Here is a 20699-nt window from a genome sequence, read left to right as displayed (position 1 = left end):
TGGGCCGGGGGACAGGAGGGCCCCTCGGGCTGGGCCGGAGAGCAGGAGGGCCCCTCGGGCTGGGCCGGAGAGCAGGAGGGCCCCTCGGGCTGGGCCGGAGGGCAGGAGGGCCACTCGGGCTGATTCTGACAGGCCGGGCACCCTGGCAGATCAGGGCAGGCGGACCACTCGGGCTGGGCCGGAAGGCATGCGGGCCACTCGGGCTGGGCCGGAAGGCATGCGGGCCACTCGGGCTGGGCCGGAAGGCAGGAGGACCACTCGGGCTGGACCGGAAGGCAGGAGGACCACTCGGGCTGGGCCGGAAGGCAGGAGGACCACTCGGGCTGGGCCGGAAGGCAGGAGGACCACTCGGGCTGGACCGGAAGGCAGGAGGACCACTCGGGCTGGACCGGAGGGCAGGAGGACCACTCGGGCTGGACCGGAGGGCAGGAGGACCACTCGGGCTGGACCGGAGGGCAGGAGAACCACTCGGGCTGATCCTGACAGGCCGGGCACCCTGGCAGATCAGGGCAGTCCGGCCACTCTGGCAGAACAGGGCAGTCCGGCCACTCTGGCAGAACAGGGCAGTCCGGCCACTCTGGCAGAACAGGGCAGTCCGGCCACTCTGGCAGAACAGGGCAGTCCGGCCACTCTGGCAGAACAGGGCAGTCCGGCCACTCCGGCAGAACAGGGCAGTCCGGCCACTCCGGCAGAACAGGGCAGTCCGGCCACTCCGGCAGAACAGGGCAGTCCGGCCACTCCGGCAGAACAGGGCAGTCCGGCCACTCCGGCAGAACAGGGCAGTCCGGCCACTCCGGCAGAACAGGGCAGTCCGGCCACTCCGGCAGTTCAGGGCAGTCCGGCCACTCCGGCAGTTCAGGGCAGTCCGGCCACTCCGGCAGTTCCGACGACTGTTGACTGGCGGGCAGCTCTGACGACTGTTGACTGGCGGGCAACTCTGGTGACTGTTGACTGGCGGGCAGCTCTGGTGACTGTTGACTGGCGGGCAGCTCTGATGACGACTGTTGACTCCTGATGCGTGGGGCAGGTATTGGACGTACCAGCCTGGAGACACGCACCTCCATGCTAGTGTGTCTAGCGGGAAACACCGGACTGAAAGGACGCACTGGCGGTCTTGAGTGCAGGGTTGGCATCACCCCTTCCGGCTCGATGCTCCCCTTGCCCTGACACCTGCGGGGCGCTGGTACTGGGCGAAGTGGGCTGTGCGTCCGTATAGGCGAGATGGTGCGCACCTCAGCATAACATGACGCCCTCCACCTCGTACGCACCTCCCTGTAGTCACGGGTAGCTGGCTTACGGCTCTTCCCTGGCCTGGCCAAACTACCCGTGTGCCCCCCCCAAAAAAAATCTTGGGGCTGCCTCTCGGGTTCCCTTAGCTCCCTTAACTTGTCCGCCCAGAATTTTCTTTCGTCCTGCCAGGTCCATTCTTCCATTTTCTTCTCCTGTGGCTTCCTCCTCTTCTGCTGCTTGGTCCTTTGGTGGGTAGTTCTGTAACGGCTGTCTTCTGTAGAAATGGACCAAGGCGCAGCAGGTATGTGAATACTCATCTTTAATTAAAATAAAGGAGTAGAGCATCCACTTAACAATTCAAACAATATATACGACAGGAACAGTTTTGCAGGCACACAACACGCAGTGCAAAAACAACTACCCACGAAAACCAAACAAACACACACCTACTTATGGGACTCCCAATCAGAGGCAACTAGAAACACCTGCCTCCAATTGAGAGTCCAGCACCCAAAACTACACATAGAAAAACAAACCTAGAACCTATACCAAACTAATACACCCCACTACACCACACACAAAACCCCATAATACAAAACAAATATACCTCTGCCACGTCCTGACCAAATATAATAGAAATAATACCTAAATATTGGTCAGGACGTGACACATTGATAGGTTTAGGCTACTACATGATACTCAAATTTTCCCTATACCCATCATGAGGTTGCTACATCCTAGCCTATGAATGAAAGTTTACAACTTAGGCGCACATGTCGAGAGAAATGTTTGTAATCAATGTGGCAGACAAGTTGCCTGTCTAGCTGATCTAGGGTGTAATCATTAGTCCAACAGTTGCAAACGAGAGTTTCTGTTGGACAAATTCAGGTATGTTTATTCCTGTTTCGTTCCATTTGCTTACGTTTAAGAAGCATTTCACAACAAAATCGGCAGAATGAAAATACTCCTGATCACCACAACCACAATTCACTTTCATAGCAGCCACATACATACAGCATGATCCCTTTGATTGTTGGATTATTTCTTATCGCATCTATGCGCTCTCCTCCTCTAAGCTTTTCCCTTCGATTCTGGACTTCAATGCACAACACATCAGCTGTCTGTGACCAGGCGAAAAAACTTTTCCAAGTCAAACTTTCATATCATAACTGCTAACCGCTACACACAGCCTACATCATTGTCACCATATTAGCTAACGTCAAGACAACATAGCTACTAGAACTAACGCCTTAGTAAACCCGCTACAATCATGCGGTACAGTTAGCAATAAATTATTAAAACCAAAATCCTACCTTGACTTGGAAGAGTTCCAGTGTGGGATAGCCATAGCCATTTAGATAACATAGAATCCCTCTCTGAGCCGGGTGTTTGAGTAGGCTAAACTAGCTAGCTGCATTGGCTAAGTAAGTGAAAGGTAAACAAATAAGAAATATAGCTCTCTCTCTCTCCCTCTCTCGCTCTCTCTCTTGCTTCTCCTTCATTCTTTAAGAAATTAATTTGTTCAAAACAGTTCAACTATTGTCTTTCTCTCTCTTTGAGTCAACTACTCACCACATTTTATACACTGCAGTGCTACCTAACTGTAGCTTATACTTTCAGTACTAGATTCATTATCTGATCCTTTGATTGAGTGGACAACATGTCAGTTTATGCTGCAAGAGCTCTGATAGGTTGGACGACGTCCTCCAGAAGTTGTCAAAATTTCTGTGTAAGTCTATGTAAGCGGGTGAGAACCACCAGCCTCCTAGGTTTTGTATTGAAGTCAATGTACCCAGAGGAGGACGGAACTAGTTGTCCTCCAGCTACACCATGGTGCTTGTCACACCAGCCTTCACTTTGGCTCGCCCTCTTGTCCAGCTCTGGCTTTCGGCGTCGCCGGCCTTCTAGCTGCTGCCGAACCGACTGCTGGCAAACGCCCTTCACTCATCAACCCCGGACTTGTCTCGTCATCATTACACACACCTGGTTCCAATCACCACTCTATCACTGTATATATACACCCTCTGCCATTTGTCTTTATCTTTCATTGTAAATGTTACTTGTTTTCCTGAGAGGAATCTCTCCTACTATTTCCTGAGTACTTTATATTTTTGTTTGAGAAGATATATTTTGAGCACAACAGCGTTTGGGTTTCGTCCCGCTTTGATCTATGGTGCTTAAATAAATTCAATAGTTCTAAACCTGCGACAGCCTCCTGTCTACTCCTCTCTACACCAATGACATTGCTACCCTACAGAGGGATGTTGAGGCTACTGTAGACCTTCATTGCAAAACAGTGTATTTTTATCAATTGTTTGGTGACATGCGAATATATTTTGTCTAAAAAGGATAGCTTTTTTAATGTTTCACTATTTTTATTTTTATGAAATTCACTGAGGAGCATGGCCCTCCCATTCCTCCTCTGAGGAGCCTCCACTGGTTTACACTGTAGATACCATTTATGTTAGTGTCACGCGCTGACCTTAGAGAGATGTTTTATTTCCTCTAGTTTGGTTAGGTCAGGGTGTGATGTGGGGTGGGCAATCTAGTTCTTTGTGTTTGGCAGAGTATGGTTACTAATCAGCGGCAGCTGTCTATTTCTGTTACAAACTAAAAAAAACTATGTTAATAAAGTTATTCTTTGTTGTAAGTTGATCTATATTTCTTTCTTTTTTCTTTTTCTTTAATGTTAATAAGGATACAATGTTATGCAGAGGTGTACTTATAACAATTTTATAGACAAATGATACTATTTACAGTCGCGGCGGAGAGTTGGGGGGGCGCGAAATGTTTACTTCTTCCTAGGGGGGGCGTAACAGAAAATAATTGAGAAGCACTGCCTTAGAGAGACGTTTTATTTCCTCTAGTTTGGTTAGGTCAGGGTGTGATGTGGGGTGGGCAATCTAGTTTTTGTATTTCGTTGTGTTTGGCCGAGTATGGTTCCTAATCAGAGGCAGCTGTCTATCGTTGTCTCTGATTGGGAATCATACTTAGGCAGCCCTTTTTCCCTCCTTCAGTTGTGGGATCTTGTTTTTGTATAGCTCAGTGAAAACCTGCAGAACGTGACGTTCGTTTTCCTTTGTTTGTTATTTTGTTTAGTGTTCTGAGTATAAATAAAATTCAATCATGAGCACTTACCACGCTGCACCTTGGTCTCCTCCTTGCGACAATCGTTACAGTTAGATGTTATAAGGTGGGAATAGGCTTTATAACTGTGGACATGTCCTTTGTGGGGAAGTTTTGCCAAAAACAGAAATCTCCTCAAAGCAGGGAAAATATTAAATGGAAAGGATCAATTAGCGGGCCATGGTTGTGTCATTTGGCCTTTTGAAGACAGGCAGATGTTTCCTCGCCATGTCTCTGCAAGATCTTAGAAAAGAAAGAAAGAGCATCAAAAAGAAACAAAAAATGCCAACATTGTTATTGAACAGCCTTCTTCATTTCCGCTGGCAGCCGGTTTGTAGTCAAGCCAAGGTCTGTAGCGGAAGAAAATTCATCTTCACTTTCGACTTTGAGCAAACACATTCCCGGACACTGCAAATGAATGTGTCCCTCAAATCCATTCAAATTAATTTAACTGTGTCCAGTTCAGTAAAAAAAAAGTAATTTATCACCGAGTCCTTGGTATCTCTTAATGGAATGTCACTAGCTGAGTCAATCTGGTGACATCATTGTCTTTTAAAAGCGAATTAATCCATAAAAGAACATCTTTATGACCACAAAACATCAAATTATGTTTGACTTTTTCCCCCGTGTTATGCATTCTGGAGGAGGTAGTCCCCTTGCTGAACATTTCTAAATTAAATCATTTAATCACCCTTTTACTTTCTGCCAGTACCCCCTCCCCCCAAACACACACACCTCCCTGACTAAGCCATAAGGTTACGTGTGTTTACCCAGACTTGTGGGTTTGCACTAGTGTTTGACATTACTAATGACCGATATAGAAGATGGTGGTCTCAAAGCTTGTAGCAGGATGTCATCACCCCTTCTGTCCCAGTCCCAGTCCTTTGTGAGGGACCTGAAGACAGATGCCAAGTCCTAGCAACCTCTGTTTATTGGGACTTGAGGGGAATTTGAAGGGTTGGGCTGTTGATCGGATGTTTGTTTGGTTGGTCACAGAGTCCAGGGGTCAGAGAGTCAGATTATGTGTGAGGTCACAGGAGACAGTGAAAGGTGCTTGACACCAAGTCAAAGGTAACAGCAAGAACAAATACGTTGAATCATTGGAAGAGTACACATACTTGAGGAGGTGACATAAGTCATCAGGGACATCTCATCAGGTAAGTACCCAGGTTGTTTGCTCTGCACTCCTCTATCCTTCCCTCTTTCACCCTGCTTCCCCATTTCCCTTTTATTCCCTCCATCTGTCCTCCATTACTGACTGCCTGCTCCCTCTTTTTCCTTTAATCTCCTTGGCTGACCTCTCTTTACAAACGGCCATCCTTCTCTCCTCAATCACTATGAGTTGGACCAGAGCACAGAAACAACAGAGATGAACACTTCAGACAGACAGTGGGAGGGCAGAGCGTGCAGCAGCCAAGAACAGATGAAGTCTCCTCACACTGATTCTGTTAGCCCAACCGAACATAGGCATTGAAAGGCTGAGGGGTTTGTTTGGTTGCATGCGAGGACAATGCTTCTTTTATTATTTTTGCCAACACCGGTGCATACTGAAACGTAAGCTGTTTGGTAGCTTTAGTTCATTGTTATGCTTCCGATTCAGTGCTTTTTAGTTATATTCTGTGTTATGTTTTGTTAGAAAGTGAAATAGAAAGTGAAATTGGTCTAGTGAAATACAAAACCTACATCTGAAACTTGACTTCAGCATTTAAACTACAGTTTATGGCTCATGAGTAATTGTACGTTGTAAACTTGTGAAAGTGTGTGAAAATAATATTTCAGTGTCAGAGGTGGATGTCCTGCTGTGTACGCCAGCTTGTTAATGCCAGTCTCCCTATCTTTTCTATCAGTCATTGTCCTTACTCATCGTTATTCCTTCACACCTTCTCATCTCATTATTTCCTGGTCTAGCGCTCCTCTCCTCTGCTCTCAATCCTCTCCTCTGTGAACAGTTCTCTAATTCCATCTCACAGGATCTGCCTTCCTCTTTTTCCTTCCTCCTCACTTCACCAATCTGTCCATATTTTCTCTGTCTTATCAAGGTGTTCCTCCTCACTTCACTGCTCTGTCATATTTTTCCTGTCTCAACGTGTCTTATCCTCCTTAACTCTTATTTTACCCTCTTCTCCTCTCCTACATGACCTCTCTGTCTCCTCTAAACTCTCTGTCCTTTGCCATGGAAAGATCTCATTTCTCTTTTGGCTGTCATGTAACAAAAAGTCCTCCTGGAAAAAAGAGGAAATCCCCAAAATAGGAGAGTAATCTGATCAGGCGAAACCAGAGCTCCCGTGGCTGTGTCAGCAGGAGCCATCTCCCTCAATCTCCCTCTGACGCCAGCCTCCACCCTCCGCTCATCCCTCTATCTCTCTCTGTCCATCTGTCTCCACCTCCTTCTCTTTTCCCTTTCTCTCCCCACCATCCATCACTCATTGTCCTTTTTCTCTGCCTCTGTCTTCTGTGCAGTGGCCCTGGTCACTTAGGCAGCTGGTATTTCTAACGGTAGGTCTGGCCTGGGTCGAGCTGATAATGAGCTGTGTGAATCTGAAGCCTTGTCATCCGAGCCACAGTGGAGCACAGGGCTGGAGTGTAGAGTGCACTGTAGAAAGGAGACAGGCAGACAAGTGGGCAGAGGGGGATAGGAACAGAGAGAAAGAATGAAGCACTGTTGTGCTTGTGCCCTTTTGTTCATCATGTGTACTGAAACTCTACAGCTACATGGTACATGGTAGGCCCCATTGTCCCAGAAGTCTTTGGTATCTGGAGAACCTTGTCAAGGCTATTAGTGGGCAACGGAGTGCCTGTAAAAAGGATTGACAGAGACCCTACTGATCTTAGTCTAATAGCATTTAGCGATAGAGACCCTTTCATTTTTATTTTATTTTTATTTCACCTTTATTTAACCAGGTAGGCTATTTGAGAACAAGTTCTCATTTACAACTGCGACCTGGCCAAGATAAAGCAAAGCAGTGTGACACAGACAACAACACAGAGTTACACATGGAGTAAACAATAAACAAGCCAATAACACAATAGACAAGTCAATGACACAGTAGGAAAAAAAAGAAAGTCTATATACAGTGTGTGCAAAAGGCATGAGGAGGTAGGCAATAAATAGGCCATAGGAGCGAATAATTACAATTTAGCAGATTAACACTGGAGTGATAAATGAGCATATGATGATATGCAAGTAGAAATACTGGTGTGCAAAAGAGCAGAAAAGTAAATAAAATAAAAACAGTATGGGGATGAGGTAGATAGATTGGGTGGGCAGTTTACAGATGGACTATGTACAGCTGCAGCGATCGGTTAGCAGCTCAGGTAGCTGATGTTTAAAGTTGGTGAGGGAAATAAGTCTCCAACTTCAGCGATTTTTGCAATTCGTTCCAGTCACTGGCAGCAGAGAACTGGAAGGAAAGGCGGCCAAATGAGGTGTTGGCTTTGGGGATGATCAGTGAGATATACCTGATGGAACATGTGCTACGGGTGGGTGTTGTTATCGTGACCAGTGAACTGAGATGTCATTCATTCATAACTAGAGGTCTTGCTCTCTATTTCTTTCTCTCTCGCTCTCTTTCTTTCTCTCCCTCCCATACTCCCTATCTCTCCATCAGAGGCTAAGGAAAAATCCCATGATGAGTCCAGATGAATAATGAATACTATACATTATTCATAAGTAAGTCCTAGAATAGTACATTTTTCCATCCTTAGTTACCTATATATTTCATGAAACAACTATGTTTATTTATTGACTGTTGTTGACTGATGTGATAAGGTTCAAGGTAATCAAAGTAAACACAGATTGCTGTACATTTTTGGACATGACAACAGGTGTGTGCCATCCTTAGTTAGTTAGGCAGGGGTTGTTACAGTTGAAGTCGGAAGTTTACATACACCATAGGCAAATACATTTAAACTCAGTTTTTCACAATTCCTGACATTTAATCCTATTAAAAAATCCCTGTCTTAGGTCAGTTAGAATCACCACTTCATTTTAAGAATGTGAAATGTCCGAATAATAGTAGAGAGAATTATTTATTTCAGCTTTTATTTATTTTATCACATTCCCAGTGTGTCAGAAGTTTACATACACTCAATTAGTATTTGTTAGCATTGCCTTTAAATTGTTTAACTTGGGTCAAACGTTTCAGGTAGCCTTCCACAAGCTTCCCACAATAAGTTGGTTGAATTTTGGCCCATTTGTCCTGACAGAGCTGGTATAACTGAGTCAGGTTTGTAGGCCTCCTTGCTCGCACACGCGTTTTCAGTTCTGCCCACAACTTTTCTATAGTATTGAGGTCAGTGCTTTGTGATGGCCACTCCAATACCTTGACTTTGCTGTCCTTAAGCCATTTTGCCACTACTTTGGAAGACCCATTTGCAATCAAGCTTTAACTTCCTGACTTATGTAATGAGATGTTGCTTCAATATATCCACATAATTTTCCTCCTTCATGATGCCATCTATTTTGTGAAGTGCACCAGACCCTCCGGCAGCAAAGCACCCCCACAACATGATGCTGCCACCCCCGTGCTTCACGGTTGGGATGGTGTTCTTCGGCTTGCAAGCGTCCCCCTTTTCCTCCAAACATAACGATGGTCATTATGGTCAAACAGTTCTAATTTTGTTTCATCAGATCAGAGGACATTTCTCCAAAAAGTACAATCTTTGTCCCCATGTGCAGTTGCAAATCGTAGTCTGGCTTTTTTATGGCGGTTTTGGAGCAGCGGCTTCTTCCTTGCTGAGCGGCCTTTCAGGTTATGTCGATATAGGACTCGTTTTACTGTGGATATAGATACATTTGTACCTGTTTCCTCCAGCCTCTTCACAAGGTTCTTTGCTGTTGTTCTGGGATTGATTTGCACTTTTCGCACCAAATTACATTCATCTCTAGGAGACAAAACGCGTCTCCTTCCTGAGCTGTATGACGGCTGCATGGTCCCATGGTGTTTATACTTGCGGCCTATTGTCTGTACAGATGAACGTGGTACCTTCAGGCGTTTGGAAATTGCTCCCAAGGATGAACCAGACTTGTGGAGGTCTACAATTTTCTTTCTGAGGAATTGGCTGATTTCTTTTGATTTTCACATGATGTCAAGCAAAGAGGCACTGAATTTGAATGTAGGCTTTGAAATACATCCACAGGAACACCTCCAATTGACTCAAATGATGTCAATTAACCTATCAGACGCTTCTAAAGCCATGACATAATTTTCTGGAATTTTCCAAGCTGTTTAAAGGCACAGTCAACTTAGTGTATGTAAACTTCTGACTGGAATTGTGATACAGTGAATTATAAGTGAAATAATCTGTTTGTAAACAATTGTTGGAAAAATTACTTGTGTCATGCATAAAGTAGATGTCCTAACCGACTTGCCAAAACTATAGTTTGTTAACAAGACATTTGTGGAGTGGTTGAAAAAGGAGTTTTAATGACTCCAACCTAATTGTATGTAAACTTCCGACTTAAACTGTATGTATGCAGAACACACTTTGATCCAGGGACATAAGTTGCAGGTGGTTTGCAGACTGGAAATCTATTTCACGTCTGCCTGGGTAGAAGAATGCCATAGTTATTTCTCACAGTTAATGCAATTATTTCAAGGAGAGGTGCTTGTGGGGAGGCGTTAAAAGCATTCCAAATAATAATTATAATTAACCGATGAATTTTTCGACAAAAGTAATCACATTCTTCTCCAATGCAAGGCCAAAATTCCAAGCCAGTGTTTTCAGACATCAGACAACTAAGTAGAGTGAACAAAAAACAGTCTGCAAGTTAACCTCCTTGTCTAGCTGATGTAGAGCTGCAATATCATATCACACTACAGCGAGTGTACAATAAGGTCAATATTTGCATATACTGTATGTGACAGGAGTGCTCCCACGTTTAGCAGCAGTGATAATAAATACTCAAAATATCACCTATTCCCATGTGTTCACTCTGTAGATAAGAACAAAGGCTGTTTATGTGGCTCTAATGGAGCTCTATCAGCAGCTGCTCTCATGGCTTCACAGCAGCTAAGGATTGTAATCACCTGGTTGGCACCATACATATCCATAAACTACACTGTGACTTGGTGGAAAATCAAATGGTGCAGTGACACTTCCGCTGTGCACTTTGTTAACGGTTGTTGTTATTCATAAGAGTGCTCTGTGCTTTCTCCAGATTTAAAGTCAAAGTACTTTCCAGTTATGCCCTGAATTAGAGAAGTGTTTGATTGTAGGTTTCATTAATGTGTAGGAACGCGCTGCGACCACCTGCATTGTGTTGCTAGTCCTCCCTCTGTGTGCCCTTTTCAAATGCCTTGACAGTTGCCTTGTGCATTTATCGACCAGAAGCCTAAAAACCACAACATGCCACTAATATGGACTCACCTCTGGCTTTTTCATAGACATTTTCTTTCAGACACTTGACCGTTTTTTCTACCTTGTCAATATGTTTCTGGAATCTTTTGTTTGACTGCGAGATCTTCTTGTTATACCCCAACAAAAAGAGGACCAGACTAAAACAATGTGCATTGTGCAGTCTTGGATGGAGGGAGTTGACACCTGATTTAGAAATAGGCAGCCCTGGAGCATGTGCCTGGTGACATCTCCCCCAGGTTAGCCGTCAGTACGGAATGGGTCATGCAATGTTTTTTCAATCAGATGTTAACTTCCTCCATCAGGGACACACTGCTGTGCAAATCAAACATACTTGGAAAGGCGCATAGGGGAAACTGATTCCCGTTTTAGTTTAGGTAATTACAAGGATTTGAACAGTGAGGGGAATAAGATGAGATATACAGGATGTTTTACTGTTGTTGATGATATATGAATTTACATAATGTACCAAGATATATACAGTACATAAAGGGAGGCAGCCAGTATAGACCTTATACATAGAGAGAGGGAGGATGTCAAGATGAAAGGATCAGGTTACAGCTGCTTTTCTCTCTGGCTTCTGTTCCATTAACTAATGGGCCTGGATGGGTGAGAGAGATTCAGACACTTTAGGATGACAGTGGAAGATGTATAGAACTTGCTTCTTCATTATTGAAAACCGCATGTGTTGGCAATACAGCCTTTTTTCTGATATACTGTACTTCCAATACGCATCACTCATGACTTTACATCACTGCAGTCCATTTGAACTTTTTAAGAAAGCATACAGGTAGTTATAATTTACCAACTAACACACTTGCTGTCAAGCTACTGCGCTGTACCGTAGCTCACAATGTGCCACCTTTCTCCACACGCTCTGAACGCCTGCTCTGATTGCTAGCACATTGTGCAAATGCCCCCCCCCGGCTCTGTTCTTTGCAGCACAATTAAAGTCTGTCAGCACTACCAGACTAATACAGCTCTGGTGGACTGAGCCTCCATCACTGCAGCCCACTAAATTCAGCCCTCCTCCCACCATTTCCATTCAAGGTCTAAGAATTATTAACGAGTTATTAATAAAGAGTAAGACAGCAGTAAGAGGTTTGTGAGGCTAAGAAAAATGGATGGGTGGATGGTGGATACATGGACGGACAGAGGGATTGTTAAAGGACCCTGGGACGAAACAGCTCCCTCTGCAACTGGATCCTAGAGTTCCTGACGGGCCGCCCCCAGGTGGTAAGGGTAGGTAACAACACATCCGCCATGCTGATCTTCGACACGGGGGCCCCTCAGGGATGCGTGCTCAGTCCCCTCCTGTACTCCCTGTTCACTCATGACTGCATGGCCAGGCACTCCAACACCATCATTAAGTTTGCTGATGACACAACAGTGGTAGGCCTGATCACTGACAACGATGAGACAGCCTATAGGGAGGAGGTCAGAAACCTGAACATGTGGTGCAAGGACAACAACCTCTCCCTCAACATGATCAAGACAAAGGCTTCTAAACAGCTTTTACCCCTAAGCCATAAGACTCCTGAACAGCTAATCAAATGGCTACCCAGACTTTTTGCATAGCCACTTTAACAACCCTACCTGCATGTACATAATTATCTCAATTACCTCGACACCAGTGCCCCCGCACATTGACTCTGTACCGGTACCCCCTGTATATAGCCCCGCTATTGTTATTCACTGCTGCTCTTTAATTATTTGTTTTTCTTATCTTTTTTTTGTTAATTTTTATTTTTTAAGTATTTTCTTAAAACTGCATCGTTGGTTAAGGGCTTGTAAGTAAGCATTTCACTGTAAGAGCTACACCTGTTGTATTCGGCCCATGTGACAAATACAATTTGATTTGATTTAAAGGCTACATTTTTGACTGTAAATGTGTCTCCATTATTTTATATACTTCCCATACCTAGTTTTCTTAACACAGACAGACCAGCCAGGGACCATCCCCCAAAGAAGTGCTACTCCCAATTCCTGGAAGTCGTGATGACATCACCCACATGACTCATTGGTCAATGTTAAGTGTATAATGTTCTATTAAATAGGTACTAAATCATCCCCTTACTTCCACACCTTACCCTTTGACAACCAAACACCATGCAGCCCCCCATGCAGACGCTGGCCAAATGTCATTTTCCCAGACCAACCACAAGGTTAATCATTCTCTAAACACTGCCCGCCTGTGTGTGTGTGAGTAGGGCAATAGCGTCTGTGGGAAAGTGTGTGTTCTTGAGTATGTGCGTTTGTGCACACGTGCATGCTCCCCTATCTTCTGCATGTCCCTCTAGCCGATAATCCGTCCCATATCATAGCACATCTCTCAGGCCCTCTCTCCTCTGATTAGAGGGATGACGCCTGTATATTTCTTTATTACTAGGATAACCCCATTTGGATTGGACATTTCCATGCCGGTAATGGCATCGTCTGTCATGTAATTTCTCCCTATAGACACCTCTTTCCATTCACACTCAATATGGAATGGCTCTCAGGCTATTATCTGCACCTCCAAACCAACCCTGGGCTGTTGTCTTAGCCGGAAATGAAAGTAATGTTATACAAGATGGCCATCTACTAGATTTATTAGCAAGATAGCCCAGCTATAATACTGTGATTATGGATGAATACTTTTGGGTGGACCTAGGGTGTACCAACTTATACTGTTTGTGTTTGCATCTGTGTATCTCCAACACCATCATTTGAAGTGAAATTGTTGTCATGATCAATGTTTGTTTTGATAGTTATGGCTGTTTATTTTTTACATTTGAGATGTTGTTATGGGTGTTCTAACTTGCACAATGGTTGAGATCTTTTTACGGTGTCAGCTAATAGGGACAACCTCAAATGTAAATCTGCTCTCGTTTCGTAACGACAGTAATAATTTGTAGTAATAACTGTTACCTGCTGAGTGCTTTGATGATTATTTTCATCCCTGAACTGGATATTAGTGTAAGATAACATTAATTTAGTCCCTTTAAATATTGTCTGACTCCTCTACCTCCCTTTGGCTCCTCTCTCCTTCTGGTCCTCTCAACAGGTGTAACAGGCCTGGTGCAGATAGATGAGAATGGGGACAGAGAGACAGACTTTGCTCTCTGGGACATGACTGACACCAACACCAGTGTTTTCCAGGTACTGAACACACACACACACATCTCTCTCTCTCTCTCTCTCTCTCTCTCTCTCTCTCTCTCTCTCTCTCTCTCTCTCTCTCTCTCTCTCTCTCTCTCTCACACACTAAGGCTCCTCATCTCTCGTGCACTAAGGTTCCTCATCTCTTTCATTCTGCCAGTGCTCATGAAGCTGCCTGCCTGTGTACACAGTCTCTGTGTGTTTTGAAGATGGGACAGTAAACTAGATGTACTCCAGAGGCATTAACATCTGGAAGAAAAGAGCTCAACAGTTCATAGAAAGACCTCCATGTCTCCATTACCACTACAAAATACCATCTGCTCAGGTCTCTACAGTTCGTAGAAAGACCTCCATGTCTCCATTACCACTACAATATACCATTGCATACAGTATTAACAAACCCTATTTCAGTTTACATATGATCATTTAATATGTAATTTCATCCACCCAGTGCCAATGTGTTTGTCTTATGTAATGACAGAATGATAAATATTAATTGGTGGCAAGCCACTGAGGTTAATGACCAACTGATCCAGCGAGATCTAGAGTATGTACATGTACAGTTGAAGTTGGAAGTTTACATACACTTAGGTTGGTGTCATTAAAACTAGTTTTTCAACCACTCCACAAATTTCTTGTTAACAAACTAGTTTTGGCATGTCGGTTAGGACATCTACTTTGTGCATGACACAAGTAATTTTTCCAACAATTGTTTACAGACAGATTATTTCACTTATAATTCACTGTATCACAATTCCAGTGGATCAGAAGTTTACATGCACTAAGTTGACTGTGGATTTGGATAAAAAACACTCTGAAGTTTCTAAAACTGTTTGAATGATGTCTATGAGTATAACAGAACTCATATGGCAGGCAAAAACCTGAGAAAAAATCCAACCAGGAAGTGGGAAATCTGAGGTTTGTAGTTTTTCAAGTGATTGCCTATCCAATATACAGTGTCTGTGGGGACAGATTGCACTTCCTAAGGCTTCCACTAGATGTCAACAGTCTTTAGAATGTTGTTTCATGTTTCTACTGTGAAGGGGGAGAGAATAAGAGCTGTTTGAATCAGGGGTCTGGCAGAATGCCATGAGCTAAATCATGCGCACGGCCCTGAGCGTGGGCTGCGTTCCCTTTCATTTCTAAAGACAAAGGAATTGTCCGGTTGGAATATTGTTGAAGATTTATGATAAAAACATCCTAAAGATTGATTCTATACATAGTTTGACATGTTTCTACAAACTGTAATGGAACTTTTTTGGCTTTTCGTCTGGACTTAGTGTCTGCGCCTTGCGCATTTGGAATAGTGAACTGAACGCGCGAACAAAAAGGAGGTATTTGGACATAAAGATGAACTTTATCGAACAAAACAAACATTTATTGTGGAACTGGGATTCCTGGGAGTGCATTCCGATGAAGATCATCAAAGGTAAGTGAATATTTATAACACTATTTCTGACTTTTGTTGACTCCACAACATGGCGGGTATCTGTATGGCTTGTTTTGGTGGCTGAGCGCTGTACTCAGATTATCGCAAGGTGTGCTTTCGCCGTGAAGCTTTTTTGAAATCTGACACAGCGGTTGCATTAAGGAGACATTTATCTATAATCCTATGCATAACACTTGTATCTTTCATCAAAGTTTATGATGAGTATTTCTGTAAATTGATGTGGCTCTCTGCAAAATCACCGGTTGTTTTGTAAGCAAAACATTACTGAACATAACGCGCCAATGTAAACTGAGATTTTTGGATATAAATATGAACTTTATCAAACAAAACATACATGTATTGTGTAATATGAAGTCCTATGAGTGCCACCTCAAAGGTTAGTGATTAATTTTATCTCTATTTCTGCTTTTTGTGACTCCTCTCTTTGGCTGGAAAATGGCTGTATGTTTTTTTGTGACTAGGCGCTGACCTAACATAATCGTGTGGTGTACTTTCACCATAAAGCCTTTTTGAAATCAGACACTGTGGCTGGATTAACAAGAAGTGTATCTTTAAAACGGTGTATAATACTTGTATGTTTGAGGAATTTGAATTATTCGATTTCTGTTATTTTGAATTTGGCGCCCTGCAATTTCACTGGATGTTGTCGAGGTGGGACGCTAGCGCTAGTGTCCCACATATCCCAGAGAGGTTAAACAGCTTGGAAAATTCCAGAAAATTATGTCATGGCTTTAGAAGCTTCTGATAGTCAATTGGAGGTGTACCTGTGGATGTATTTCAAGGCCTACCTTCAAACTCAGTGCCTCTTTGCTTGATATCATGGGAAAATCAAGAGAAATCAACCAAGACCTCAGAAAAAGAATTGTAGACCTCCACAAGTCTGGTTCATCCTTGGGAGCAATTTCCAAATGCCTGAAGGTACCACGTTCATCTGTACAAACAATATTACGCAAGTATAAACACCATGGGACCATGCAGCAGTCATACAGCTCAAGAAGGAGACGCGTTCTGTCTCCTAGAGATGAACGTACTTTGGTGCGAAAAGTGCAAATCAATCCCAGAACAACAGCAAAGGACCTTGTGGAGATGCTGGAGGAAACAGGTACAAATGTATCTATATCCACAGTAAAACGAGTCCTATATCAACATAACCTGAAAGGCCACTCAGCAAGGAAGAAGCCACTGTATGTTTTTTTGTGACTAGGCGCTGACCTAACATAATCGTGTGGTGTGCTTTCACCGTAAAGCCTTTTTGAAATCAGACACTGTGGCTGGATTAACAAGAAGTGTATCTTTAAAACGGTGTATAATACTTGTATGTTTGAGGAATTTGAATTATTCGATTTCTGTTATTTTGAATTTGGCGCCCTGTAATTTCACTGGATGTTGTCGAGGTGGGACGCTAGCGCTAGTGTCCCACATATCCCAGAGAGGTTAAACAGCTTGGAAAATTCCAGAAAATTATGTCATGGCTTTAGAAGCTTCTGATAGTCAATTGGAGGTGTACCTGTGGATGTATTTCAAGGCCTACCTTCAAACTCAGTGCCTCTTTGCTTGACATCATGGGAAAATCAAGAGAAATCAACCAAGACCTCAGAAAAAGAATTGTAGACCTCCACAAGTCTGGTTCATCCTTGGGAGCAATTTCCAAATGCCTGAAGGTACCACGTTCATCTGTACAAACAATAGTACGCAAGTATAAACACCATGGGACCATGCAGCAGTCATACCGCTCAAGAAGGAGACGCGTTCTGTCTCCTAGAGATGAACGTACTTTGGTGCGAAAAGTGCAAATCAATCCCAGAACAACAGCAAAGGACCTTGTGGAGATGCTGGAGGAAACAGGTAGAAATGTATCTATATCCACAGTAAAACGAGTCCTATATCAACATAACCTGAAAGGCCACTCAGCAAGGAAGAAGCCACTGCTCCAAAACTGCCATAAAAAAGCCAGACTACGATTTGCAACTGCACATGGGGACAAAGATTGTACTTTTAGGAGAAATGTCCTCTGGTCTGATGAAATAAAATTAGAACTGTTTGACCATAATGACCATCGTTATGTTTGGAGGAAAAGGGGGGAGGCTTGCAAGCCGAAGAACACCATCCCAACCGTGAAGCACGGGGGTGGCAGCATCATGTTGTGGGGGTGCTTTGCTGCAGGAGGGTCTGGTGCACTTCACAAAATAGATGGCATCATGAGGCAGGAAAATTATGTGGATATATTGAAGCAACATCTCATTACATAAGTCAGGAAGTTAAAGCTTGGTCGCAAATGGGTCTTCCAAATGGACAATGACCCCAAGCATACTTCCAAAGTAGTGGCAAAATGGCTAAAGGACAACAAAGTCAAGGTATTGGGGTGGCCATCACAAAGCACTGACCTCAGTCCCATAGAAAATGTGTGGGTAGAACTGAAAAAGTGTGTGCGAGCTAGGAGGCCTACAAACCTGACTCAGTTGCACCAGCTCTGTCATGACGAATGGGCCAAAATTCACCCAACTTATTGTGGGAAGCTTGTGGAAGGCTACCTGAAATGTTTGACCCAAGTTAAACAATTTAAAGGCAATGCTATCAAATACTAATTGAGTGTATGTAAACCTCTTGTAAGGGGTGCGTAACTGGTGGCATGGAAGTCAAATGCAGGAGAGCAGAACTTGGTAAATAGCCGGAGCCGTTTAATGTACATAACTACCGGCATACAAAAATAACAAATCACATGGGCAACAAAACCTGTATCGCACCAGTCACATAAAGCACACGTACTTACAATAAACAATTCCCGACAAGGACATGGGGGAAACAGAGGGAACATATACAACATGTAATTAGGGAAATGAAACCAGGTGAGTGTGACAACCAGACAAAACAAATGGAACATGAAAAATGGATCGGCGATGGCTAGAAGACCGGTGACTTCGACCGCCGAACACCGCCCGAACAAGGAGAGGAACCGACTTTGGCAGAAGTCGTGACAGTACCCCCTCCTTGACTCGCGGCTCCTGCAGCGCGCCGACAACGGCCTCGAGGACGACCCGGAGGACGAGGCGCAGGGCGATCTGGACGGAGACGGTGGAAATCCAGCAGCATAGCATAGAAGGGTCCAACACGTCCTCCTCCGGAATCCAGCATCTCTCCTCCGGACCGTACCCCTCCCAGTCCACGAGGTATTGAAGGCCCCTCGCCCGACGTCGCGAATCCAGGATGGATCGAACGGAGTACGCCGAGGCCCCCTCGATGTCCAGAGGGGGCGGAGGAACCTCCCGCACCTCAGCTTCCTGGAGCGGACCAGCCACCATCGGTCTGAGGAGAGACACATGGAACGAGGGGTTAATGCGGTAATCAGGAGGAAGCTGTAATCTATAACATACCTCGTTCACTCTCCTCAGGACTTTAAATGGCCCCACAAACTGCGGACCCAGCTTCCGACAGGGCAGGCGGAGGGGCAGGTTCTGGGTCGAGAGCCAGACTCGGTCCCCCGGTGCGAACACCAGGGCCTCACTGCGGTGACGGTCTGCGCCCACTTTCTGGCGCAGCACGACGCGCTGAAGATGAACATGGGCGGTGTCCCATGTCTCCTCCGGGCGCCGGAACCAGTCATCCACCGCAGGAGCTTCGGTCTGACTCTGATGCCAAGGAGCCAGAACCGGCTGATACCCCTAACACACACTGAAAGGGAGAGAGGTTAGTGGAGGAGTGGCGGAGCGGGTTCTGGGCCATCTCTGCCCAAGGCACGAACGCTGCCCACTCCCCCGGCTGGCCCTGGCAATAAGACCTCGGGGTGAAAACCTGAGGTAAGGCTGACCGAGACCCCCAGACGTTCCATGAACGCCCTCCAGACCCTCGAAGTGAACTGGGGACCCCGATCAGACACTATATCCTCAGGCACCCCATAGAGCCGGAAGACATGAGTAAACAGGGCCTCCGCAGTCTGTAGGGCCGTAGGGAGACCGGGTAAAGGGAGGAGACGACAGGACTTAGAAAAACGATCCACAACGACCAGGATCGTGGTGTTTCCCTGTGAAGGTGGAAGATCGGTTATGAAATCCACCGACAGGTGCGACCACGGCCGTTGTGGAACGGGTAAGGGTTGAAACTTACCTCTGGGCAGGTGCCTAGGAGCCTTACACTGGGTGCACACCGAACAGGAGGAAACCTAAACCCTCACATCCTTAGCCAAGGTGGGCCACCAGTACTTCCCACTAAGACAGAGCACCGTCCCACCAATCCCAGGATCACCAGAGGAGGGTGACGTGTGGGCCCAATAGATCAATCGGTCGCAGACAGCAGACGGAACGTACAGACGCTCAGCTGGACACTGAGGGGGAGTGGGCTCTGCACGTAACGCCCGCTCAATGTCCGCGTCCAGCTCCCACACTACCGGCACCACCAAACAAGAGGCGGGGAGTATGGGAGTGGGATCCATGGACCGCTCCTCTGTGTCATACTGCGGGACAGTGCGTCTGCCTTAACGTTCTGGGAACCTGGTCTGTACAAAAGGGTGAAAACAAAACGGGTGAAAAACATTGCCCACCTTGCCTGGCGAGGGTTTAGTCTCCTCGCTGACCGGATGTACTCCAGATTACGGTGGTCAGTCCAGATGAGAAAAGGGTGTTTAGCCCCCTCAAGCCAATGTCTCCATGCCTTCAAGGCCTTGACGACAGCCAACAGCTCCCGGTCCCCCACGTCATAGTTTTGCTCCGCCAGGCTGAGCTTCTTTGAGAAGAAGGCACAGGGGCGGAGCTTCGGTGGCGTACCCGAGCGCTGAGAGAGCACAGCTCCTATCCCAGCCTCGGACGCGTCCACCTCCACTATGAACGTCAAAGAGGGATCCGGATGGGCCAGCACGGGCGCCGAGGTAAACAGAGCCCTTAGATGCCCAAAAGCCCTGTCCGCCTCAACTGACCACTGCAGATGTACAAGACCCCCCTTCAGCAGTGAGGTAATGGGAGCAGCCACCTGACCAAAACCCCGGATAAATCTCCGGTAGTAATTGGCAAACCCTAAAAATCGCTGCACCTCCTTTACCGTGGTGGGAGTCGGCCAATTACGCATGGCTGAAATGCGGTCACTCTCCATGTCCACCCCTGACGTGGAAATGCGATACCCTAGGAAGGAGGCGGCTTGCTGAAAGAACAGGCATTTCTCAGCCTTGACGTACAGGTCATGCTCCAACAGTCGTCCAAGTACCTTGCGCACCAAAGACACATGCTCGGCGCATGTAGCGGAGTATACCAGAATGCCATCGATATACACCACTACACCCTGCCCATGCAAGGTCTCTGAAAATCTCGTCGACAAAGGATTGGAAGACTGATGGAGCATTCATCAACCCGTACGGCAGAAGGAGGTACTCATAATGCCCTGAGGGGGTACTAAACGCCGTCTTCCACTC

The 20699-nt window shown here is 45.5% G+C and overlaps 1 protein-coding gene across 1 annotated transcript in view; it reads left to right on the top strand.

Moving 5' to 3' along the window:
* LOC106605459 (atrial natriuretic peptide receptor 1) overlaps positions 1 to 20699 on the top strand; it is a 70207-nt gene that overhangs the window by 29662 nt on the left and 19846 nt on the right. Inside the window, exon 6 of the mRNA XM_014201144.3 lies at positions 13760 to 13854. Coding sequence (XP_014056619.1) covers positions 13760 to 13854 — 95 coding nt within the window. The remainder of the gene's footprint in view (positions 1 to 13759; positions 13855 to 20699) is intronic.

The sequence above is a fragment of the Salmo salar genome, chromosome 05 (assembly GCF_965601325.2).
Source record: "Salmo salar chromosome 05, fSalSal1, whole genome shotgun sequence".
Lineage (NCBI taxonomy): Eukaryota > Metazoa > Chordata > Actinopteri > Salmoniformes > Salmonidae > Salmo > Salmo salar.
Note: the sequence above shows the minus strand (reverse complement) of the source record. Positions and strands in the feature narration are given on the sequence as shown.